A 23,548-nucleotide genomic window follows, 5' to 3' on the forward strand; every position below is an offset into this window, starting at 1 on the left:
ACCTATTCTGTAAGGCAAAACTAGATGATCATGGTGTGTTTAGTCCACAAAATGATGGTAGAAGAGGGACATTGAGTTTTTCTGTGCCCAAATCAGAGGAGGATTAAGCACCAGACAAAAGAAATACTTCAGCTTAAAGAGATTGCTGGTGCAAGAACAAATTGAAACAAATTGACACAGATTAAATGATAGGACGTAACAGGCACTGCAGTCAGGTTCTGGCAAAGTCTCATAAGATGGGTAAGCATAAAAAACAAGCTACTCTTAAGATCGAGCTTGTTAAGTTTATAAAACATCTAATGGCATTGTAGTCTTTGAGAGCAAAACCCGCTGGAGTTTCCAGAGATGATCTTACTTTGATTTGCCTGTAAAAAGTAGATGGGCACAGTTGTCTTAACAGTCACAGTACTATCTTTTATTCTCCTGAGCTTAAAGGAAAAGATTACCAGATGATATGTTAGGGCAATCCAAAGATTTTTTTTTTCACAGGAATGCTGTTCACAATATGTGGCATTGAAGGGGAAAAGAAAGAAAAGAAAAAGAAAAATCCTAGAGAAGAGTTTATTCAGGTTGTATGTTCAATGTAAATTTATCTACATATCTGTGTTCTCACCTTATCTAATGTATTTTTCCTAACACTGACAAGTTTACTAGCAGTGTGAAATATGCAGTTAGGCTGATCTGCCCTTTGGCTGATGAAAAAAAATAAGTCTCCTTGAAAGAATGTGTTTACTGGTGGGTAAAAAATACCTGACTTTCGTTTTTCAGCCTCTCAGCTGCTTAATGGCAAAATATAGATGATGTGCTACTTTCTGTCAGTCTTGGTAAGTCAATACTATGAAGTGGTATGTTTTTCTTTGCATTGTACTAGAAGTTTGACAAAGGATCTTTGAAAGCTAAATTGGCTGAGGGGGTGTACTGGTGAAATTGATGCCTCCAGTAGAAAAAAGGTGGCAAGCTGTAGGAAATAGTTTAACAGGACAGACATTAAAAAATGAAGCCTGCCCATGAAGTGGGCATGCAGTGAACTCACATATGAGTGATCCATGTTAATCAAAGAACAGATCATGCCTATGAAGATATTTTTATAATTGCAGTGAGAGGCTCTTGAGATTTCCAGGCAGTTATGATACAACATAATACTTTTGAAATAGAAGGAATTTGGCTAGGCTTGGTATTTTGTTGTCTACTTGGACAAGAGAGCACAGACAGCATGTGAATGTTTTGCTCTAATGGGGTGATTACAGGATGACATCTTGTACCTGTCACGGCTGTCTTTCTGAAGGAACAGAAGTTACTTACAAGCTACCTGCATGTTGGTATACCCTTCACCAAGATTTATTTGCTTCCAGGGTAGAATGGAAAATAACTTCAAATGTCCATGGTTTAGTATGAAAAAAAAAAAAAAAAAAGAAAAAAAAAATGGGGGGATGGAAACTGAAGAAGGTCCGACTCACTTAGGAAAAAGAAGTAAATATCTGCAGTTTTCCTGCTGATAGTCTCATCTAATCAGAGATGAAAATCAGCCTAGACTTCAGTGTACAGGGTAGAGTGTGGCAGGAGAATAAGCATATCTGAAGAGATAGGAAATCTTTGGAAATACCAGAAATCGTCTTTGGTGTGGGTTGTGACTTGCTCTCTCAAAGATTCAGCTTCTTTCTCCAGCTTCATTAATTCATACCTGCTTTCTCCCAAAAGCTTATTACTATTAATAAACTTGAATAAACAAAGGGTGCAGAAGACTTCAGGCCATCTGGAGAAATAGTCTTTTCTCATTTACATGTATCTCATACGCAGGTCTGTTAGTTCTTTGTGTCTCCAAAGACTCCTGTAAGACAACTGTAGGATATATATGGAGAATTTCCACAGTAAAAACTGCATCAAGTAAAATCTAATATTTTCACACAGAGCAAATGCAGAAATGCTCTTTGCCTCTCAATCCTTCCCCTTTGATTGCAGAGATAAACAAACCTGAGATCTCACCTATGCACACACCTCATTGGTCCCAGACAATTCCCAGGCAGCAGTTAGCTCACTGGTACCAGGAATCTTGCTAGTAATGCAGGTTCTGCATCCACAGTGCTTTCTGTCATGCTCATTGCTTTGCTGTTCTATCTTCATCATTGCTCCACATGGCTGTATGCCAGATGGAAGGCATTACTCAGTATATGACACCATCTGATGTTTGGAAAGCACTGACAACTGAAAACAAACCTAAGCACCCTGGAATTGGAAAATGCTTATTTTTGAGGGGGTTAACAACACCTGTTGTGTTGGATGCTGTGAGCCTGGGAGCTGAGCTGCCCAAATACAGATGGTGGGTGGAGTGCTCCAAAACTGTTGTTGCAGCATCCAGCTGGAGGGTGGCACAAAGGTGAGACCTTGTGTGTACCTGAAGCCCCTGGTGACCAGGGAGTGCCATCTGCCACCAGAGTAGGGGAAGTACTCTAAAGCAGATAATAATGCAGTTAAAAGGCCCTCCCTCAGCAGGCTCTTTCCTCATTGACCTAATAGTCCGCTTGATGTTCCAACTTAGACATCAGTGCACGTTATGAATTTGCCCGAGCTCTGCTGCAATACAGAGAGGTACCTAGGACCCCAGAGGAGACCAGTCCAGCAGGCGATCGATCTCTCAGCCTACCTGCCGTGCAAACCATCATCACTGAGTTAAAGACAAAACCTGGCCGCTTGACCTTTACATATTGGCTATAGCAGTGTTTTCTGGCACGGTTTTTAATCTCACTGGGTCCAACTCTTAAGCCCTGTCCCATGGAGGATGCTGCTGTGCCTCTCCTTCAGCACGCCATCCCCTCAAGCAGAGCCGGATTTGACTCTGAAAAATGAACTGCTCTAGGCCTGCCTAACTCTGTGCAGTCACTCCGGTGTCTCTGCACTCAGTGCCGCGGGAGGGCTTATTTGGATGGGGTTTGTGCTGCAGGTACCTGTGATGGACTCAAGCCAAGGAAGGGTGTCTTGTGGGAGCAGGGAGACCTCAGGGTCCCCGCTCCGGCTAGCCTGGCGAGTTTCCCCAGGCTGATGGAGAGGCACCAGTGTTTTAAGAGCACCATCTACTGGCTAATAGGAGCAAAATGAGGCAGTGATTTGTTGAGAGTCCCTCTGTTAACTACGAGTGCGGGAGCCACCTTAATCAACAGGTGAAGATTGGAGAGCAAGTAGGGAAAACTGGAGTGACACTGGGTATGGGTCTTAAGTAAAGCCAAACTTAAACTGACAACCTTAAGACTTGTCAGAAGAATTAAATTTCATCAAAAGTCTTTTCTGTCTTCAAAAAGTCCATTATAGTTAGTTGACATTATCTTGCTAGGAAGCTGTGAGTCTCGGTTCTGGTCATGTTTTGCATCCTTTTGTGGGATTTCTTAGCTGGATTGGTCTTGTCTCTAGAAAACAGCATTTTTAAAGAAAGCAAAGAATTGGCAAGGTTTCTGTGTGCACTTACAATATGCTCTCCTCCCTATGTGCCCATCAGTGCTGTTCCTCATAATTATTCTAGCTGCAAAAAAAAGAAGTCATGGGTGGTAATTCCTCTCCTTGATAACTCTTCTCTTTTATCAGCTGTAGTTTAATATTGTGAGAACCCCAAAAAGTTGTTTATGCTCTTGACTAACCGCATACCGGCTGGGTCACAGAAATGTCGAGAGCTATGCCAGTGTGAATCTGAGGCAGAAAAAAGAAGGATTATTTTTATTCTAGGTGATATCTATATGCAGTTCCAAATGTCAGAAGATTCCTTTGCACAGATTGTTAAATTTAATTTAATTTGCTGTTAAATTTGCTCTGGGCTTCCAAAGTTGCTAGTGCATTTCTTTATACAGGTGGAATAATCTTACTTTTTTCTTCCCGTACACATTAATGAAAATGGGAAAAATGACGTTGAATTTAGGAACTGGAAAAAAGTCCAATATAAAATAGAATTTGTAAGGACGGCTGTGATCATATATTTCTATGTACTGTTAATGGCTAGTGGTTGAATGTTGGGCAATTATACGATTCATTTATTATGTGAGACAATACAATGTTTGCAGGTGCCTGTGGTGTGCCCTCCTGACTCTGAAAGTCAAACTGAACCAGACAGACAGAAAAACATGCAAAGTAATATATTTGATGGCATTAAAAAAAGTATTATATATCTATGTGTATATATCCAACTGCTGTTACTGTGAACAGTCTTCTCTCCCTTATATGCATGAGAATTGCTATTATTGTTAATCTTAATGTAACATTTAAATTTGAATGCTTTTCATTTCTCTGTTTTCTCCTTTCAGTTGCAAACGAAGCAGGTGACAAAAATGCACGACCACTTTCACGATTTGCCCGTAAGTAGGCTTTTTTTATTTTAGCTGGTTGACTTCTATATTGACTGTAGAAATAAGTCTTTTAATCTCGTATTATGTCCACCCTGTTATTACAGTTCATTTATAGTACTAAACTGAGGAAGCATAGTACGTAGTTGGAAAAGTCACTTACAGAAATTCGGTCTTATTGAACAGAGTTGATGCAAATTTAAAAGAACGGAAGGCTTTGTGGTCTTACTGTTGTTTCAAGCGTAAAAGGTTATAACAATATAAGTGTCACAAAGCCAGCTGAAGTTGACTACAGTGGCTACAAAGAGATTTGGGTCAAGCCTTAGTGTACAAAAAAATGTAATTAAACCATACTGATAACTCCTCCATCACGTTTTGCTTCACACAGCAAGGTTAGGAATGAAAGGTGTGGCTTGGGATTTGAAATATGTGACCCAACTTTGAAGAAAGCAAAGGGATGCATCTGGTAATGTAGCACCAACTGACCATGACTTTGACCACATGAATTGTTAAAAACACACGTGACAAAATATGTAGGAATGGGGAGGAGGACAGGAAATCCTGTTCATAATGCATGCAGTTTCATGTTGATTTGTGATCACTTTGCAGGGGAAAAATCCCCTTCTCATTATTGAAAGGGGGCATTTGCCATCATCATGGGTAGTGCAGATCAAAACATCAAAATAATTTACATCTGTGGTGCAGTATTTCACACAGTCACAGGATGGCACTCTGAGCATGCCATACGTCATATAGGTAGCTAAGGTACCTGATGTAGAAGGAACGTCTGTGGCTATGAAACCTGTTGCATGTAGTGACTTACATGCAAGGTGATGGAGGAGATTGAACAGGATTGAGAGACAGTTGTACTGGCATTCCTTATTCCTGATTTAGGGTTTATTTTCCTTCATGTTGTAGACAATAAAGCTTAAGAAGGGCCTCTGTTCATCAGTCCTGGCTGGTTCAACCCTGAAAATGCTTATGGAAAAGGAAATCACAGAGGAGGAAAATGTAAATGCAAACATTTTCAAGTTCTTTATCACTCTGCTTTTTGTCCATTAGTGTTCCTGAATACTAGGTACGGTGTTGGAATATTCAGCCCAAGTACTGTTTATTCCTGGACATTTGGGTCACAAGGACTTCATGCTGCAATATTGCCTGACAAATAGGTCAAGCATAATGTCATGACATTTCGAACTGAGCTGGCATTTCAGTTCTGATTCTGACATTCATAAGAACTTGATTTTTGGTGAACATGTATAGGGTGCAGGTCTGAGACCCAGGAACAACCACGTTCTGTTCCTGCTTTAATCTTGGTTCTCAGCCAGGCAGACAAGCCTTATCTGCAGAGGTAGGGGTGACTGGCATTACATGGAGAAGAACAGATCGTCGGATGGCTATCAGCTGAATGGATATCCCCTTATAAGTTCTCATTGTATGACCCAGTGCTGCATGGGATTAAATGTGGAGGTGAGATCAAGGCTGCAGTCTACTTGACAGTAAGAGAAATGCAATGCAGAGAGGAACACTATTTCCCAAGCCTGGTTGGGAAATAGTCACAGAGGCATAATATAGAGACAAAGGGAGATAATTCAAAGTGTAAACCAGACCTTCACTGTTAGGAGTTAAATTTAGTGATCTGGAAGTCAGGTGGAGGATTTAATGATCCAGCTAGCTTCTCATAGGGTATCATTAATGATGACTGTGTGGTCATGAGCAGTATAAGGTAACAACTCTGTGAGAATGGGAAAGAAGATTAGAATGGAAACTGTGTTATGGAAAAGAGGGAGATGTCTGAGGCATGTGCTGTGCTAACGTGAGTTAAATGGATGATGTCCAAATTTATGCTGAGACTATTATAACCTACTCTACCATACCATGTTTCATTGAACAAACAGTGGAGTGCAGATCAAGCATTCAAAAACATCCCGACTGAATGGCAGTAAAAACTGCAGCATTTGGGCACAATGATTCAAGCGATAACTGAAGTCATAGAGGATTATCGTCATTACTCTTGTGTAAGTCACAAACCAGAGACTGGGTATCTTCCTGGATCGTGCCTTTCACATTCACTCAAATGATTAATTCAAAGGCAGTTATTAACTTCATCTTCACAACAGAGAACAGGATTTCCATTGCTCCCTAACAGCTGCCCATTTGAGGTTAACAGTAAAACCTTCACACATTTCACTGGGACAACAGTTGGTCTGTCATTGAACACTTAACAAACGTACCCATTTTGGCTGACCTTATCTACCTGATCTAACTTTCTGTGCATGCAGCCAAACACAAGATAACCTACCGAAACCCAGATGAGCCTTGTCCATCCTGACAGTTGTCCACAGCTCTCTGGAGCATGTAGCTGTTTCCCCTTTAGTTCAGGAATAAAGAAGAGGAAAAGGCTGCTGGTGTTGTTAAGTGAGGCAATGGGAATGTTAGTTGTGTGGTTATTGGCGCTCCAGGTAGCTAGACTTGCAGTGTAACAATATTTTCAGGCTATATGAAAGTATTTGAACACCTACCCACAGATTCTTTAAGCAGAGTTCTGCTTTTTAAATTATAACACCTAAGCCTATTTTACTTTTGCTTCTAGCACAGCTATAATAATCTTTGACAGGGTACAATAAAATAAGGGAGAAGCATTTTTGCAAATGTTTACATTTATTCACAAAGATTTGAAATTAAAATTGAGTTAAGTGTTATTCATTCCAATGCTAGGGCTACCCGATCTCCCATACTCTTGAATGTCAAATTTCAGTCCATTTAGGAGACTTTGTATTTAAGAGGTTACTCCTGCCTTTAGCAGCCATTAATGTGCCTGGTATCTCACTAAGTCATCTTGCTACAAGTACCACTGTACCATCAGTCTTTGTGGGGATTTAAATTCATCAAGCTTTCAGCATTTCAGGCAGCTGGAAGCTCCTGGCTGGTATTTGCTCAGGCAGGCCTGTTAAGTAAAACAATCATTTGCTGAATGCCCTTGACCAGAGCATAGCTGTGGGCAGGCTGAACACTGATTAGAACAGGTGGGCATGGCATTTCATTGCTCTAGTGAAGTTGGTTAATTAACGTTAGTTGGCTGATTTGCTGCTATTGATCTTCAGAAGAGCCAGGTAGATCTGGGTCTATAGCCTAGATCTAATCCCAGAGGCAAGCTGCATGGGATGGATATCCATGCTGGAGGAAAAGATAAGGATGTATGTGCAGAGAACATAGGGACAAAAACTGTATACACTGAAGTAAGTGCTTTTTTTTCTTGCACTGTTGTTTTTTTTTTAAGGAAAAAGAAAGAAAAAAAAGGTTTGATTTGAGTGATTATGTGGTTTTCAGTGGCAACTAGTTAACCTGTCACTGCTGGTTTTCAGTGCTAGTGCAAACAGTGAGCTACTTAATTGTATCTATTAAGTGCAGAAAAAGGCTAATTTGTCTTTTTCCTGGACCATGGAGTTGTACTATGCCTGACAAGCTGGAGGGCTTGTGGAATAAAAGAAAGAGCAGAGCTGAGGAAATAGGGAGAAGGTGGTGGTTTGGGAAGCTCAGCAGATTCCTTGGAGTAATTCTAGGGGAAAACCTCAAAATTACAAAAGTGGCTTCAGAGACGCTCTCTTCCACAAAATATAATTTTAATAGCGCACAGCAACTTTTTTTCTACAAGTCTTGGTGTCGTGCTCTCCTGTCTTAGTGTGCAGCCTGTATGGCTGGTTGGCAACTTATTTTTCTTTGTTGATGAATAAACTTCTGATTCCAGCTGTGCTGAGTATGCCATACTTTTGCAAAAGAAATGGTCCTCAACAAATAATAGGTAATCATAGTATTTTTGGCTCTATCACAGGTGGCCTGTATGGTTAGATAATTTAAAGCTCTTACATTCTTTATATTTCCCCTTACAGAATGGGAAAACAAATGCTTACCTTTTCAAGTAAAATGAAGAGATTTGGGGAATTTTGTGTGGTGGTCTAAAGAACAGAAACAGTGGTATTGCCATAACATTGCAAGTCCTTGAATTATAAAGATGTATTGATGTTGCATTTATTTCTGCAGCCATTGTGTAGACATTACTTGGCTTTGGACTACCTGGTGTGAGAAATAATTTTTCTAACTATTGTAGCGCAGAACGCAGCATAGGACATCAAGGCTACGTGTACATCTGGGTAAATACAGTTCTTGTATGTTAAATAGCTGCTGACAATTAAAAGCAGAGAAGCCTATGAGTATGAAGCTTTCCTGATTAGCTGGGAAATAGTCTGAAAATTATTTTGTACTGGAGAAGGTAGATGAAGATTCTTGCTGATCTTCTGTCTTTGCACCATTTAGGCTGTGTGAAAACAAGGCGTTTAAGACAAGCAGCAAAATAAGGCTGCCATCACCTGTCTGTAGCAGCAGATATTGCTGCTTCTAACAGGGTAGTTTCTCATGATATATTCTCAGGAGACATGGGATAACAACTCTTCTATTTGATTTCCTGTTATGTACTTACTGTGTACTGCAACAAAAAGTCAACCTTAATCCATGTGTTAGGTCTGCTATTCGCTTCTTAATGGTGTCTACTGGATAATTAAGTCTAATTGCTGGGAAAATATTTGAAAATCTTACCTGTACAGTCTATCATAAAATCAGTTGCTGACTTCAGAAATACCCATTTATCAGAATTATTTTTTTTCATTTTGCATAATGATAAAAAGCCCATGGAGAATGGCTGCTAGCAGAGTTGGTACATCTTATTACTTTGGAATCCAGTAAGATTAATGTTTGCTGCACCTCTGTTGTGAGAAGTCTCTTAACTGAAATAATGAGTATGTCAGTACTTAGCTCTTCTTCTTGGGATCTGCTAACTCACCCATGTATATTCTGTAATACTTGAAGTTAGAATGTGACACAGGTGTTCAGTATGGTAGTATCACTGGGATTTTCAGAAGTGCCTAATTTATTTAGAAGCCATTTGGAAATTTTTGGAAATATGAAACAGATAGTTAAATTTTATGAACTGTAAGTCATGTATTCTCTTCTTCAAAGGTGGGGAGGAGATCTGATTGAAGGGCGCTAATTGTATTTTGTCAGTGGAACTAGACTTACAGATGAGGATGGGTTCTCTGAATGACATGCAAGAGGCATGGTTACATTTCTAAATAAATGTAAAAAGATCACCATAGAAATATTTTGGCATTTGAATGTCTACTGAGAAAAGTTGAAATTTCAACAGAAAAATATGTTTCCTGATACTAGTCCTTCAGTGATATCTTAAATCTGTAATTTAAGCACTATTAACTTTAGTTTAAGAAACTCAATGATTGATATTGTATTGATTTGGTACTCTTTTTTTTTGGTTAGTTCTTTGGCTTAAAATACAGTCACATCAATACATGCTAAGCTATAAATTAAGTATAATGTGGAGAGGATGGTTTTTATTGAGATGTGAAAACTCCCTGTTCTGTAATCAAGTCTTTTTATGGGAAGCATTATGGTCTTGGATTTGGAATGACCTGAAGGTTAGTGCTTATTTCCACTTTGAGCTTTATTTCAGGTTTTCAGGCTTAATCCCAAACTGGTGGTGATGCAGAGGTAAAAAGATAACAGACTATCTTTGTTTTCCAGACTGCTGAGAGACAACAATACTCCCATGAATTTATTTTCCTTATTCTCTGGTTTTGCAGGGTCTAAATCACAAAACTGCTTGTGGAACACCATTATTGGTGGTCTGACCGGCAACCTCAAGGAAAGGCCAAAGCCAACCATCATTGGTGACCCTAGACCCCCTGAAGAAATCTTAGCAGATGAACTACCACCGGTGGACAGTCCTGAGGCATTGGTGAAAACATCTTTCAGGTCTGACGGATATGAGTTTACTTTGTTTATCCTTCAGAGGATATCTTTTTATGATTAAGTCTGCAGAGTGGGTTTGGTGGGAGAAATCAATACTGAAGGATTCCTCAGTGCTGCGTATCTGTACTGAATAACAGTGAAAAAAGAGGTCCATAAATAATACTGATTGGACTTGTCTTTTACTTCTCAGACCTCATTAGCCTTCCTAAAAGATTATGAACTAGACAGATATAAAGTCTGTACCTAGTCAAAGTGGTCAGCAAAGACAGCTCATTATATGAAGATGTCTTTGAAGGTTGGTACTGTTTCATTTGAAAGTGGTTTAGTGATAAAGACTTGCACTTTAGGTCAGATGATGTGCTTTGTTGATGCAAAAAGAGAGCTAAACCTTTTTCTGTTGATGTGATGTCTTGAGGACTGTCTAGCATTAATTTATTTTATCAAGGACAAGGATTCTGGCCAGGGGCTTGCAAGCAAGCGATTGCTGCTGTTGTAAAGTGTGTGATATATCTATTAGTGGGTTTTCCTTTCTCTTATTTAATCACGTGGATGTACAGTTGTCAGATGTTTCTTGGAGGCATGTTTTTCTGAAAATAATTTTCTCAAAGTGAGGTAAGCTGTGTGATCTTTGACCAAAATGTGAAAATTGGCATGCCCAGCAAAAGTGAAGTGAGTGGCAGAATGGATTTTTCCAAGTGTTTTTCGAGCATTTTTTTTGTTTTTGTTGAAAAACTATGTTCCACTTTTATAGTAAACATACATGTGTGCAAACATAAAATGGTTTTTGCTTTGGATAAATTTCTCTTGACTACAGTGATTTTTTTATTATACCTCAGTCTGTCAAACTTATTTCAGTCTTCATATAATCATTATTTTGAAGGCACTTATTTAAGTCATTATATTAGGTGGTAATTTCAGATGTCTTGTCTATACTGCTTGACATTTAAAAACATACTACCATAAAGTGAATTTGTCAGTCTATATAAATAAACCCTGTAATTCCATAGCACATTTTCATTCTTTAGTATTTCTATTGAAATTATTCAGGACAAGTGTTTCAGAACCTGGATCCTCCTTTTATGATGACCCGTAATATTTAATGGCTTTTAAACACTTTGTGTCTTTGTGTTTGTGATATTTAAAATGTATAATTTCAAGAGATTGAACTCTTTTTCAGCTTTCACTTCTCATAACAAATTCTGGGTAGCTGCAATCCTTACATTTCTATCGTCAAGATAATGTCAACCATTTTATATGACAAAATAATGTCACAGCATTTCAAATGGCTTGATTTGATTATGTGAGTACGGGTAACTCTTTGAAGAAGTAAGCTTGTATATAGCATAATAAGGACTGATGAGTTGGAAAATGTAATTTAGCAAAATAGTTTTGCTAATGCAGTTTAAATGGCTTTATAAACATTACAGAACCTTTGTTTTTCACCAGTATAGAAATTACTGTACAATGTGGCGTTTTTATAGATGGAAATCCAAACAAATTATTGTTACAAAGTAAATCTTAATTGTCTAGTTTCATAAAGAAAGGAACTCCCCTGTGTGCTTGAGCTATGGAGGGGAATGGAAGATAAGAGAGTACATTGCAATTACTGTCTAAAGACATGAGAAAATAAAAACACTGTGGTGTTTTTATTCAGTTTGGAATCTTGTTGATATTATGGTGCAAACTAGGGCTCAGGAGGGCAGTAGCATCTTTTGTATGATGGGTTGCATGTTTGATTCATCAAAGTCTTCTGTGGGTTGTGATCTTCAAGTGCTTCCGTGACAGTTTGACTGGTGTGTCTGAGTGCATGCGATTGCCTGGTAAGCATGGGCTTTCCTTGTTTCTTGTTTATTAGACACTAGTGGAAGATCTTGCTACCCTGTTGCCTTTTGGGGAATGAAATGTGCTTTACAAGTTGTTCAGTCCAGCATGTCTTAATTGGGAATCTGGTGGCTAAAGCTCAGGGGGTGTGTGGGGTGATGTTGGGCTTGTATGATCTGATTTTGGAGAGAAAAACCAGGCCTTGTTTTCGAATGTGACTGCTACAAACTGTAAAATGCAGTGACTCCTTTACTAGTTCTGATTCACTGCTGTTAGAGCAGTGTATGGCAAAACTATCCCTTTCATGCATGGTTAAAAAGAAAATGTCTCTCCAGTGTCAAATGAGTCACACTTGCTTGTGATTTCATATCTTTTTATGTGAATACATATAAGCAGCATGAAATCCCAATTGCCACCTCTTGTATTAGATCTTGTTTTCTACTGTGCGGTACTTATTGTTCTGTAGCTTGGAAAATTAGGAAGAGATCTATATTTGATTTTGTTCAACTTCTAGATGTGAGCTTGAAATGCATTTAAACATAAAGGGGGGAATGTGATTATTTCAGTCATTTCAGTTGTACTTTTCCTGCAGTAATAATCCATCTTTAAGATGTAAAGCAAAACCCAAATGAAACCAAGCCCTTCTCTACACTCTGAATAAGTATAGTGCATGATCTCTCCCTAATTAAAAGGTGTTCTGATGAGTCTTGATTTTCTCATACAATTATTTTACTATCTCTTTTCTGAAGATACCAAGAACAAGCACAAGATTGGTCTAAACAAGGCTGAATACCTTTTTAAAGAGAGAATTGAATGTGTTTGTAGTATCATCTTGTTTGCAGTATTGTACTGAGCAAGCAGTTATAAGTAGTTTTGTGTCTTGACTAGTTATACTACTCCAGTGCTTAAAATATAGATTTAAAATCCATTCTTACTGGCATTTAGTCTATTTGTCTAGTAAAGGCAGGGGAGGCCCCAGTTTGAATTACATTTGAAAATACAGTGAAATATGGAGAATGGTGGATTATCCCCTTTTGACAAGGGAAAAAATATAATTAGACACACTGAAGTGATTAGCTTCTTGGCCCACAATTTATGCAACAAATCTGATATATCCACTATCTTTCTTTGCACAAATATGCAAGTTCACAATTACAGAAGCTGTGATCACTTTCTTTTTGAATAGCTGTGCATGGATCAGCATCCATGTATGTACAGTTGCTGGCAGTGGCTGTGGATTGATGCCCAGGAATATTAGGTGGTGGGTGTACGGCCTTGTCAGGGCTGCACGATCTGGTTACTGGCTGGAGATGTCAGTGGTTGCTGACACTGAAGTCTCTAATTCAGAAACTCTCTTCCTAGATCTGCTTTTTTGATCTGCTTCGTTCCTATAATGAGCAGTGGTGCTATTGGTATTGGTAAGAATTAACAGTGGTAATTAAGGAGATTGTGTAATACTTTACAGCGTGCTTTAGCTTCTGTGTGCTGCTCCCTGGCAGTGCTACCCAAGCAGGCATTTTGATAATTCTGGGCTGGCACCCACCAGGGGGAGCAGAGAAACAAGAGACAAGTTTGTGGAAGTGCTTTATGTTGGAGGATATGAAACCGCTGCATTTGTCCCCAGACTGTGCCTGGAGTGAATCAAGTCACCAGGGTGGTACTGCTCCAGCTGAAAATTTGATGTGTCCAAGATGTCATCATTTCTCCTAGACTTGTTTAGTTTTGATGTACGGGAGAGATGGACTGTAACTTTGAGTCCAGAGACCTGGGACACTGCATTGGGGTATATGACTGTGGCGGTGCTCATGGGATGTAATGGCTGTGCTGGATCTTGTGGCAGGAGAGATCCCATGGTACAAGGTGACTGAGACATCTAGGGAAGAGTGGAGATGCTCATCTGAGACAGAATGCTCACTGCAGCCTCCCATCCTGGTCCAGGGCCTGTGTGACAGTTAAAGTTGGTCTGGAATCATGGAGTAGTCCGGCTGGCTCTATCTAGCACGTGGGGGCTTGGGGCATGAGGGTTTCCAAAGTAATTAATCAGGGTAGCAGGTAGCTGAACAGTCAGCAGATGTGGCAAAGACCCTCTGTCCTGTACCAGACAAGCCTTACTGGATGCCTATGTAGCTATACTTGAACTAGGAAGTGATATCTATCATCTGTTACCAAGGCTCTTATGTCCTGGCAACCAGAAAGGCAGATTCAGTTCCTTCAAGGTCAGAGAGTTTTTAAGCTCAAGACTTGCATGGGTTCTTAATTGCCATCACCTTTCAAAATACTTCCAGCTTTTAGCTTGAGACTGGTAACATCCCTGCTTAACTTAACAGCTGCTTTTCCTATGTCAGCTGCAAAGTTTCTTTATCTTTCCAAGGATGGTTTGCTTTGCTTTCCTTTCCTTGTCTGCTTCTGTTTGGCTTTGGAAGTCTTAAATCACACTGGCAGCTAATCTTCTTGTATTTCTGGTTTGGTTGTGAGTGATGTAAACTCTTGCTCATGCCAGCTACTGGCCATTTGATCTACAGGATGGAGGTGATGCTGCATTGCTCCAAATGTGAAAACTTCAGTCACAGCACCACGTGCTGGGAGTCAGCCCATGAGCCTCAATTGTGTGGGTCAAGGTGGCATCAATGGGAATAAGGGGTATAAGCCAGCCTTCCCCCTGCCTTGCCTGAGTCATAGCAAGAGCCCATCTCCGGTTACATGGTGAAGAGGGACCTGCAGGGCTCCTTTACCACCTCTCACGTTTTGAGACTCTGGGCAGCACGAAAGGTTGGCTGTAGCTACCTAAGCTAGTATGTGAGGTCTGAAAATGAGAGAGGGAGGTGATGCTGTGCGGGAGAGCTGTGACCATGACCGCAGAAGAACAGGAGTTGAGGGCTAGTTGTGGAGTAGAATAAAGCCCGCCTTTCCTTCTGGGTGTCAGTATTTGTTTATTGCCTTTTTTTATTTGGATTTTCTTCTTTTTTTTTTTTTTTTTTTTTTTTAAAAGATGAATCTCACTTGCCCTAACTTATCTTAAAAAAAAAAAAAAAAGACACTTTCTCATTGGTTTTTATACCCATCTACTGCAGATTCAGGTCTCACTAAACATTAAAATGTAAGCAGTCTCTCTGAAAACCACCTTTCTCAACATCTTTATCAATCCAGACTTACTATAAGGCACTGTACTTGCATTAAACTTAAATTCATCGATGTTGTATTCAAACCTCTTGCTTATTCCTGTTGTTTATTGATACTCATTATGATGAATAAGAAGTGAAAAGTGTTCTGTTCATTAAGGAACTGGCCCCCAAATCATTTGTGTCTCTTCTCTCTTCTTTTAATTGTGCCTTTCTTCTAGGTGCATGTCATGCTTTGTGAGAGCTATGCACTCATTTCTTGGTAGATTGAGATTTATGAGTCAGAGGGGGAATGATCAGAGGAGAAAGATTTATACCAGTTACTGTTCAAAGGCTGCATTCTCTCTCTCTCTTTGCGTATATCCACACAGGTCCAAGAGGAAGGTGTTTTTTTCAGGCAGTTGAAAGGGAAACGGACTTCTCTCTCGTTCGTTTTTGGTTGTTGTTTTTTTTTTTTTTTTGTGATATCACAGTCTTCTTGTTCTTCATGGAATAGATGTATTATTGATGACAAGCAAAGCCAGAGATTCTGTCCCTGTAAATATCAGATGCATCAAAAGACCCAAGTTGAGAAATTCAGATGGACTGTGGGGTGTCCTAACAGAGCTGTGCCTCTGAAAGGCAGGGAACAAATCCACTTCCAAAATGGGAATGAGAGTTTGAGCTGAAGCTCCATGAATAAACAAGGTCCTGGTAGTAAAGAAGTCCTGCTTTGAGGACTGCCCAATGGCTGTCCTTGACCACACTTCTCTGCCTGATGTATGTCACCTGAATCTTGTACCATAATGAACTCTGACCATTTGTTTTGCAGCTGTGCAAGGCTTCCAGTTCTGGTTTTGTAAGCATACAGATCACCCCCAGTCCTTGACATGGACTACAGTACCCCACCACACACAGAGGACGAACATATTTTTTAAATCCAGATGTGGTATACCTGTACAACCATATGAGTCTCAAATGTCTGTGCGGCACTTCTGGGTATACAGGGCTGTTCCAGGGGCTGTGATTAGTTGCTTGGCTTACTGAAGTTGCTAGCCCAGTGTCGTGGTTTAACCCCAGCCAGCAACCAAGCACCACGCAGCCGCTCACTCACTCCCCCCCATCCAGTGGGATGGGGGAGGAAATCAGGAAAAAAAAAGCAAAACTCCTGGGTTGAGATAAGAACGATGTAATAGAACAGAAAAAAAGAAACTAATAATGATAATGATAACACTAATAAAATGACAACAGTAGTAATAAAAGGATTGGAATGTACAAGTGATGCGCAAGGCAACTGCTCACCACCCGCCGACCGACACCCCGCCAGTCCCCCAGCAGCGATTCCCTGCCCCCCCTCCGCTTCCCAGTTCCTAAACTAGATGGGACGTCACATGGTATGGAATACACTGTTGGCCAGTTTGGGTCAGGTGCCCTGGTTGTGTCCTGTGCCAACTTCTTGTGCCCTGGCTGGGCATGAGAAGCTGAAAAATCCTTGACTATAGTCTAAACACTACTGAGCAACAACTGAAAACATCAGTGTTATCAACATTCTTCGCATGCTGAACTCAAAACATAGCACTGTACCAGCTACTAGGAAGACAGTTAACTCTATCCCAGCTGAAACCAGGACACCCAGTCTTCCTTGCAGGTTTACAGAAGAAATTGTATATGGGCAGGGAGTTGTACATAGGAAAAGACATTAATTTAAGGATAGCCTTTATTCTGATAAGGAATCGTTTAATAATGCACTATTTAGTTATCTCCAGCATGAGAGATTAATAGTCTCTACATACTAATATCAAACTGGGATGCCTTGCAATTCCTGTTGACATAATTTTTAGCCTGGTTTCCTAAGGAAAACTGGCTATCCTTTTCCTAAGGAAATCGCTGTATATCTCTTAGTCAGCCTTCCCATTAACTTCTTAAACATAGCTGAACTTGACCAGTAGCTTAACAGAATGGTAGACCTCTCAAGGGTATTTAGTTCCTATCTATTTTGTGAAAACTGGTAGCAGGATAAAAAAGGGTTCCACTGAAGGAATGGATAGGAGAGAGAAAAGCTGACTTCTGAGAGTTGCTGTCTGGCTGACCAGTGCTAACATACTTCCTAGCTAATCAGCACATCTGTAGCTGTGAATGAGGTGCCATATGTGACCACACAAGCAGGCAGGGCAACATTTGGAGGAGAAGCCCAAGGAGAGCAGAGCAGCAGGAGACACAGTAGGTAACAGAATGTGTTGCTATGGGGAAGGTAGGAAAGACGTAAAGCACAAACACATAAGAAACCATAGTTTGTGCTGCAGCTTTGAGTACTATAACATGCTAATGAAAGGTATTATTGTCACTACTATTATGCTATAAAACATGTCTAATCACCCTGGTGGAGTGGACCATATATCTTATTCTGGTAGATTAAGTGAATTGTATGCCATGACCTTCTCCCCTCATGCCATGTGGTGACACCCAGTGTGGTCCTTCTGTGACCATGCAGAGGCCCAGGGTTTCCTGATGTGAACTGACTGTCATGGAGTGTCACCCAATGGGAAGGAGCAGCTGGGCTTTCAGGCAAAATAGCACTGGAAAGGGTCTGGTGGCCACCTGGCCTATTCCTCCAGCCTGCAGCCTGCCCTTGAAGGGCACTTGGGAGGAAGGGAGGGGAATGAGGGCTCAGGAACAGATTTATTGTCCTGGCAGTCTGTGCTAGTCCTGTGGGCCATAAGTTGCTCATCCTGTTATTGAATTAAGACTGTCATGGTATATATTTCATTCCCAATGAGAAAATGGGATAGTGGCTTTCTTACTCTTGGCAGTCAGAGAGAGTGTGATGAGCTGAGATAAAAGTCTTTGACTAATCAATTGCTGAAGCTTTATCTTGAGTTCTTTAATTTGTATAAGCAAGAAGCATTAAAAAGGCACTTGAAGGAAATTCCTATACAGTTTCATCTCCTTTTAAATGGCTGGCTGATGGCAGTGAAGTTAAGTGGTATGTTATACTATGATGCTTTCCTAAAGGATGTGATAAAATGTTCTCCGGATCAGATCCGATCAGGGACAGATCTGGTTTGGTTTTGAGACCACAAAACCTGCAAGTAGGAGTTCAGGAATATTTTGAAGTGAATAACAACAATAGCAATCATGAAATTACCCAAAATAATCTTAAGGCTGATGGATAAGAGCTTAATCTTCGCTAACATCCTGCATTTCTTCTTAATGTGAAGAGCTTTGATGGAGCAGGAAAAAGGGATACTTAGCTCCAGTTAATTGAGTATGACAATCAGATCTGGAGAGAAAACTGTGATCTGTCTTGGGAAAACACTAGCCGTTTATGCATTGAAATACAAATTTGAGATTTATTTTTTTCATGAAGGCTAAGAGAGAGTCTATGTTAAACATTTACCTGGGACACATTGGAAATCCCCATACCTGTTGCAGGTGTCATGCATCCAATGGATTGAATTGTTGATTCCCACGGGAATGCTATTAATATCAGGCTATGGGTTACTTGGAGTCCCCTGTTTGCACCTCCTGCTGTGTGTCTCTCTCTTTTGACTCTGTGCTTTCTGGTGAATGTTTTGTCTAGTTTGCCTCCCCATGCAAAATGATTTTTGGTAACTGCTGTATTTTGCTGGAAATTCTTTTGCCAGAAATTCGCAGCCCAGCCTACCAGTGACTTTGCAGATATATAGCAACATCTAGGTAAGTAAAGCTGCTGTGAACTGTCAACACCCCTTACCCACATAACTTGCTAATGGCTGTTCTTTATCTGGTTTCTGCATGTTAAGCTGCCTGCTGGCAATTTCAGGAAACTATTTTATGTAATAGAAAGGTCTCATTTGGAAATTATCACACTATCCATCTGAGTACTCAGCACTTGCTGATGTCAGAGCCACTGTGTCTGTGGTTTGCAGATTGGGACATTTATTTTTAGTTCCAATAATTTTTGGATCTGAATCTACTGAAGTGTTCACAGCAAGACTGCTAAAACTATCATGTGTTACTTGGTTTCCATGTGAACTTTATAAATTGATCTAAACTTTATAAATTTACTCAGGTTGTTTTGAAACCAGGCCTGCAGTTTAAATTTGCTGTCAGTGCTGCTCTTACTCGGGCAAAAAGCAATCTTGTGTCTTCTTTTGGTGGAAAGGCCTTCATTCTGAGGTGTGGAAATTGACCTAGGAATGTGGGCTTTGGGTCCCCATTTATGCCCAGGGCTTCCTTCCATTATGTATGTTCCTTTGATCTGTCTCTTCTTTCATGTGAGCACTTGCAGTTCCTTGTCGGAGCTCTGAGCTCAGCTGAAAAAGGACTAGACCTGAATTTTCTGTTTCTTTTAAATGAGAGCTACTGAAGAGTGTTTATTGTAAAAAGGAAAACTATCAGAAGCTTATTTTCCTTCCTCTTAAATGATGCGCACAAGCAGCATTTAGATCAGTGCGAGCATCTGTAGTTGCAGTTTCCAAGATGAAGATAACATTTCTATTTCCAGTACTTAGAAACCTCAAGATTGATTTTTGTCTTATAATTGTCAACAATAGTATCTGCTCCTGAATCAAAAAGATGCTTGTTATCCTTCCAGCTGCTTGTAGCAGTTAGAATTAAGTCTGCCCTAATTCCAAGCAGTATAATTCATAATAAAGTAATATTCAGATTCGTTCTGAAGATGTTGAGAAAATTGTATTCCTCTTATGGCACTGTACCTCCTTTTGAGGGTTTCTCGGCTTCCTAAATTGTTTAAAGTTGCTCATAATTATCTGCAGTGTCTGCAGTACTTGTGTAAAAGAATTACAGAGTGTAGTAGTGTAAATACAGTGGGCCAAATTTGGTGTAAATTGGCATAAAACTCAGTTGACTTCTGTGGAGTTGTGGTGATTTACTGCAGCTGAGTATGTGGCTTGATATTTCAAAACAGTTCTTGTGCACTGACACTTGCGTATATGCTGATTAATGTTACAAATCTGATAAACTTAGTAGAATGTTTGTCGTGGTTTAACCCCAGCCAGCAACTAAGCACCACGCAGCCTCTCACTCACTCCCCCCATCCAGTGGGATGGGGGAGGAAATCAGGAAAAAAAAAAAAGCAAAACTTCTGGGTTGAGATAAGAACGGTTTAATGGAACAGAAAAGAAGAAACTAATAATGATAATGATAACACTAATAAAATGACAACAGTAGTAATAAAAGGATTGGAATGTACAAATGATCGCAGGGCAATTGCTCACCACCCGCTGACTGACACCGAGCCAGTCCCCGAGCTGCCATTCCCTGCCCCCCACCTCCCAGTTCCTATACTATATGGGACGTCCCATGGTATGGAATACACCGTTGGCCAGTTTGGGTCAGGTGCCCTGGTTGTGTCCTGTGCCAACTTCTTGTGCCCTGGCTGGGCATGAGAAGCTGAAAAGTCCTTGACTTTAGTCTAAACACTACTGAGCAACAACTGAAAACATCAGTGTTATCAACATTCTTCGCATGCTGAACTCAAAGCATAGCACTGTACCAGCTACTAGGAAGACAGTTAACTCTATCCCAGATGAAACCAGGACAGTGTTTTTGCTGAATCATGAGCAATGCTGTTGAATAATATGTTAATCAAAGTGGCCTGGGCTAGATACAGCACATTCCCATCTGAGAATGGGAGACAATGCCCACTGGCTTTCAAAAAAACTCCATGAAGCTTGCAGACTTTGAATCAGTACAGCCTTTAACAGTTTCCTTTTTTTCTCCACTGCTTTAATGCTGATACTAGTGCAGCCAAGGCACTTTCCAAGCATCTGAGGCTGGCGTTGGCAAGCCATGACCTGACATGTAGGTTTTGTTCATGTTGCTTGGGCTTTACATATTTGCTCATTGCATTGGTTCTCAGAAAAAAAATGTACTTATTGCTTTTTTGTTTTATAATTCATTATATAATATAAATCATTGTGTTATCCTGACATATCAGCTCTTCTGCTACCAAAACTGTCCTAATTTCTTACAAAAATTACTGATTGGTATCAACAGAATACAGGCTCCTTAGTTTTGTGCTGCAGCAGAATACCAGCCGTATTGCTCTCTGTTTTTCAAACTAATTTAATTTTTTTCTGAATTGAAGTGAGGTTAAACTCATATTCATCATATTCTACATGTCATTCTTTTTGAAGCAGTTGTACAATAATTAATGAAAATTTTATAATAGCGCAAATTGACTCAATATATTTTACACAGATAGATTCCCCCCCTCCCCCGGCCTTTCCCCAGCATGGCTGTGCTATGGCTTATACAACTATGGTTTATGCTGTTTAACATTAATGACCTGGGTGATGGGGCACAGTGCACTCTCAGCAAGTCTGTAGATGAAAAAAACCCAAAACAGGGGGTGTGGTTGGTAGACCAGGTGGGTGTGCAGCCACCCAGAGGGACCTCCACAGGCTGGAGAACTGGGCTGACAGGAGCCTCATGCAGTTCAGCAAGAGGAAGTACGAAGTCCTGCACCGTGGTGGCGAAAAACCCCATGCCCCAGTATGTGCTGGGGGCTGACTGACTGGAAAGCAGCTTTGCTGAGAAGAAGCTGGGAGTCCTGGTGGACAACAACTTCGACCATGAGCCAGCAATATGACCTTGCAGCAAAGAAGGCCAACAGCATCCTGGGTAGCATTAGGAAGAGTGTCACCAGCAGGTCCATCTTCCTCTCTGCTCAGCACTGGTTAGGCCACATGTGGAGTGCTGGGCCCAGTTCTGGATTCCCTAGTGCAAGAGAGACAGGGGCATACTGGAAAGAGTCCAGCAAAGGACCATGGAGAAGATTAGGAGGCTGGAGCATCTGACATAGAAGGGGAGCCAGGAGGGCTGGGACTGTTCACCCTGGAGGAGAGAAGGCTTGGGGGAAGCTTATCAATCTAAATACCTGATGGAAGGGAGTGCACAAGATGGGGCCACACTCTTCTCAGTAGTGCCCAGTGACAGGACAAGAGACAGAGGGCAAAAACCAAAATACAGGAAATACCATTCAAACATAAGAAAAAGTTCTTTTTTTTTTTTTTTTAATGGTTTTTGGGTTGAATTTGTTTTGGTTTTTGTTTGGTTTTTTGGTTTTGGTTTTTTTTTTTTTAAATTTACTGTGAGGGATAGTCAGACAGTGGCAGAGGTTGTCCAGAGTTGTGGAGTCTCCATCCTTGTAGGTACTCAGAACAGGACAGGATACAGTCCTGGGCAACCTGCTTTAGCTGACACTGCTTTGAGCAAGGGGGTTGGACTAGATGATCTCCAGAGGCCCCCTCCAGCCTCAGCATTTCAGTGATTCTGTGGTGGGAACAGTGAAGCTGAATTATCACCCTGTGAGTAAAATCCTAGTGTCTGATCTGCATTGCGGATCTGTTATCTGCATTGCAGATTTTTGTTGCATCATCTGCACACATCCGCTGCATGGAACTCCCTCTGATGTCAGTATGAAGTAGAGGTCTGCAGTGCAGATTGGCAACTGGGATTTTTCTCTGGAGACTTTCCCCATCTGTGTTTGAGACAAACCAGAATAACATATTTTAACTTTTTTTCCTCTGTAAACTGAGTGTTTTGTGAATTGAGTCTTCCATAGAGAAGTTTATTGAAATGCAAGCTTCATCTCCCAGTCATGAAAAGAAAGTGGCACTGAGTTCGCAGCTCATATAGAAGACAGGAAAGAAGAAACTCATGTCACAAGATGCTAATACAAGTCCTCAAATGTGATTTAAATTTGTCTGAACAAACTTCCTCTAAGAAGGGAGGGGAAGTACAAATGACAGAGACAACTTCCATAAAGAACTAGTGAAAACTTTTTTATCAGTTCATCGTGAGTTAGGTAATGGTCTTAGTGAGATTATCTGTAGCCTTAGAAACCATTAGTTCATTACCAGGGTCAGCCAAATGCTTTGATCTGTTTTGAGTTGAAGCCTGGTAACAGAGGTTACTGCTTGTTGCTTCTGCAGAAGCATTTCTGGGGATCCTGCAGAGCTTTCTCTAGGTCTTAAAAAATATTGCTTAAATATTTATCTTTGCAGAGGTACTAGGCTAAGGTGTCATCTACTTTTACCCAGTACTCTCTACTAATGTTGATTTCAACAGAGAACTTGGCCTAAAATACTGCATGGGAAATTTTCTAATGTATTTCCTCCAGCACTGACATAAGGTGAAGTGATAGGAAAGCAAATAAGCCCATTCTCTCATTTATCTTTCAATTGCTGAATTTGTGTGTCTATTGATGTGCAAAATGTGATTATACTTTTTTTTTTGTCTTGTCAAAGGTAAAGCCATCTTAATGACAATCCTATCTCCACAGACACTTTATTGGGAACTACCTGTTAAATATTTTCAGTAGCTGGCTTCTAAAATTCTCTATTTTTGTTTTGTTGGCCCAGGCATGGCCTCAGATGTGAGACCAGATTCTTCACCAGATTTATCCATGCAGTTTTATTAGAGTACCTGCCTTTAGCAGGGCTGCACCAGCATATGCCTAAGGCAACGGAGATGTCACAA

The 23,548-nt window shown here is 40.4% G+C and overlaps 1 protein-coding gene across 4 annotated transcripts in view; it reads left to right on the forward strand.

The window, feature by feature from the left end:
• Nucleotides 1-23,548, forward strand: part of PDE1C (phosphodiesterase 1C) — a 360,443-nt gene that overhangs the window by 40,661 nt on the left and 296,234 nt on the right. For all 4 annotated transcript variants that reach the window (XM_049817292.1, XM_049817291.1, XM_049817293.1 and 1 more), the window contains exons 2-3: nucleotides 4,284-4,334; nucleotides 9,974-10,145. In XM_049817292.1, coding sequence (XP_049673249.1) covers nucleotides 4,284-4,334; nucleotides 9,974-10,145 — 223 coding nt within the window. The remainder of the gene's footprint in view (nucleotides 1-4,283; nucleotides 4,335-9,973; nucleotides 10,146-23,548) is intronic.

Source organism: Accipiter gentilis, chromosome 14, assembly GCF_929443795.1.
Source record: "Accipiter gentilis chromosome 14, bAccGen1.1, whole genome shotgun sequence".
In the NCBI taxonomy this organism is placed as follows: domain Eukaryota; kingdom Metazoa; phylum Chordata; class Aves; order Accipitriformes; family Accipitridae; genus Astur; species Astur gentilis.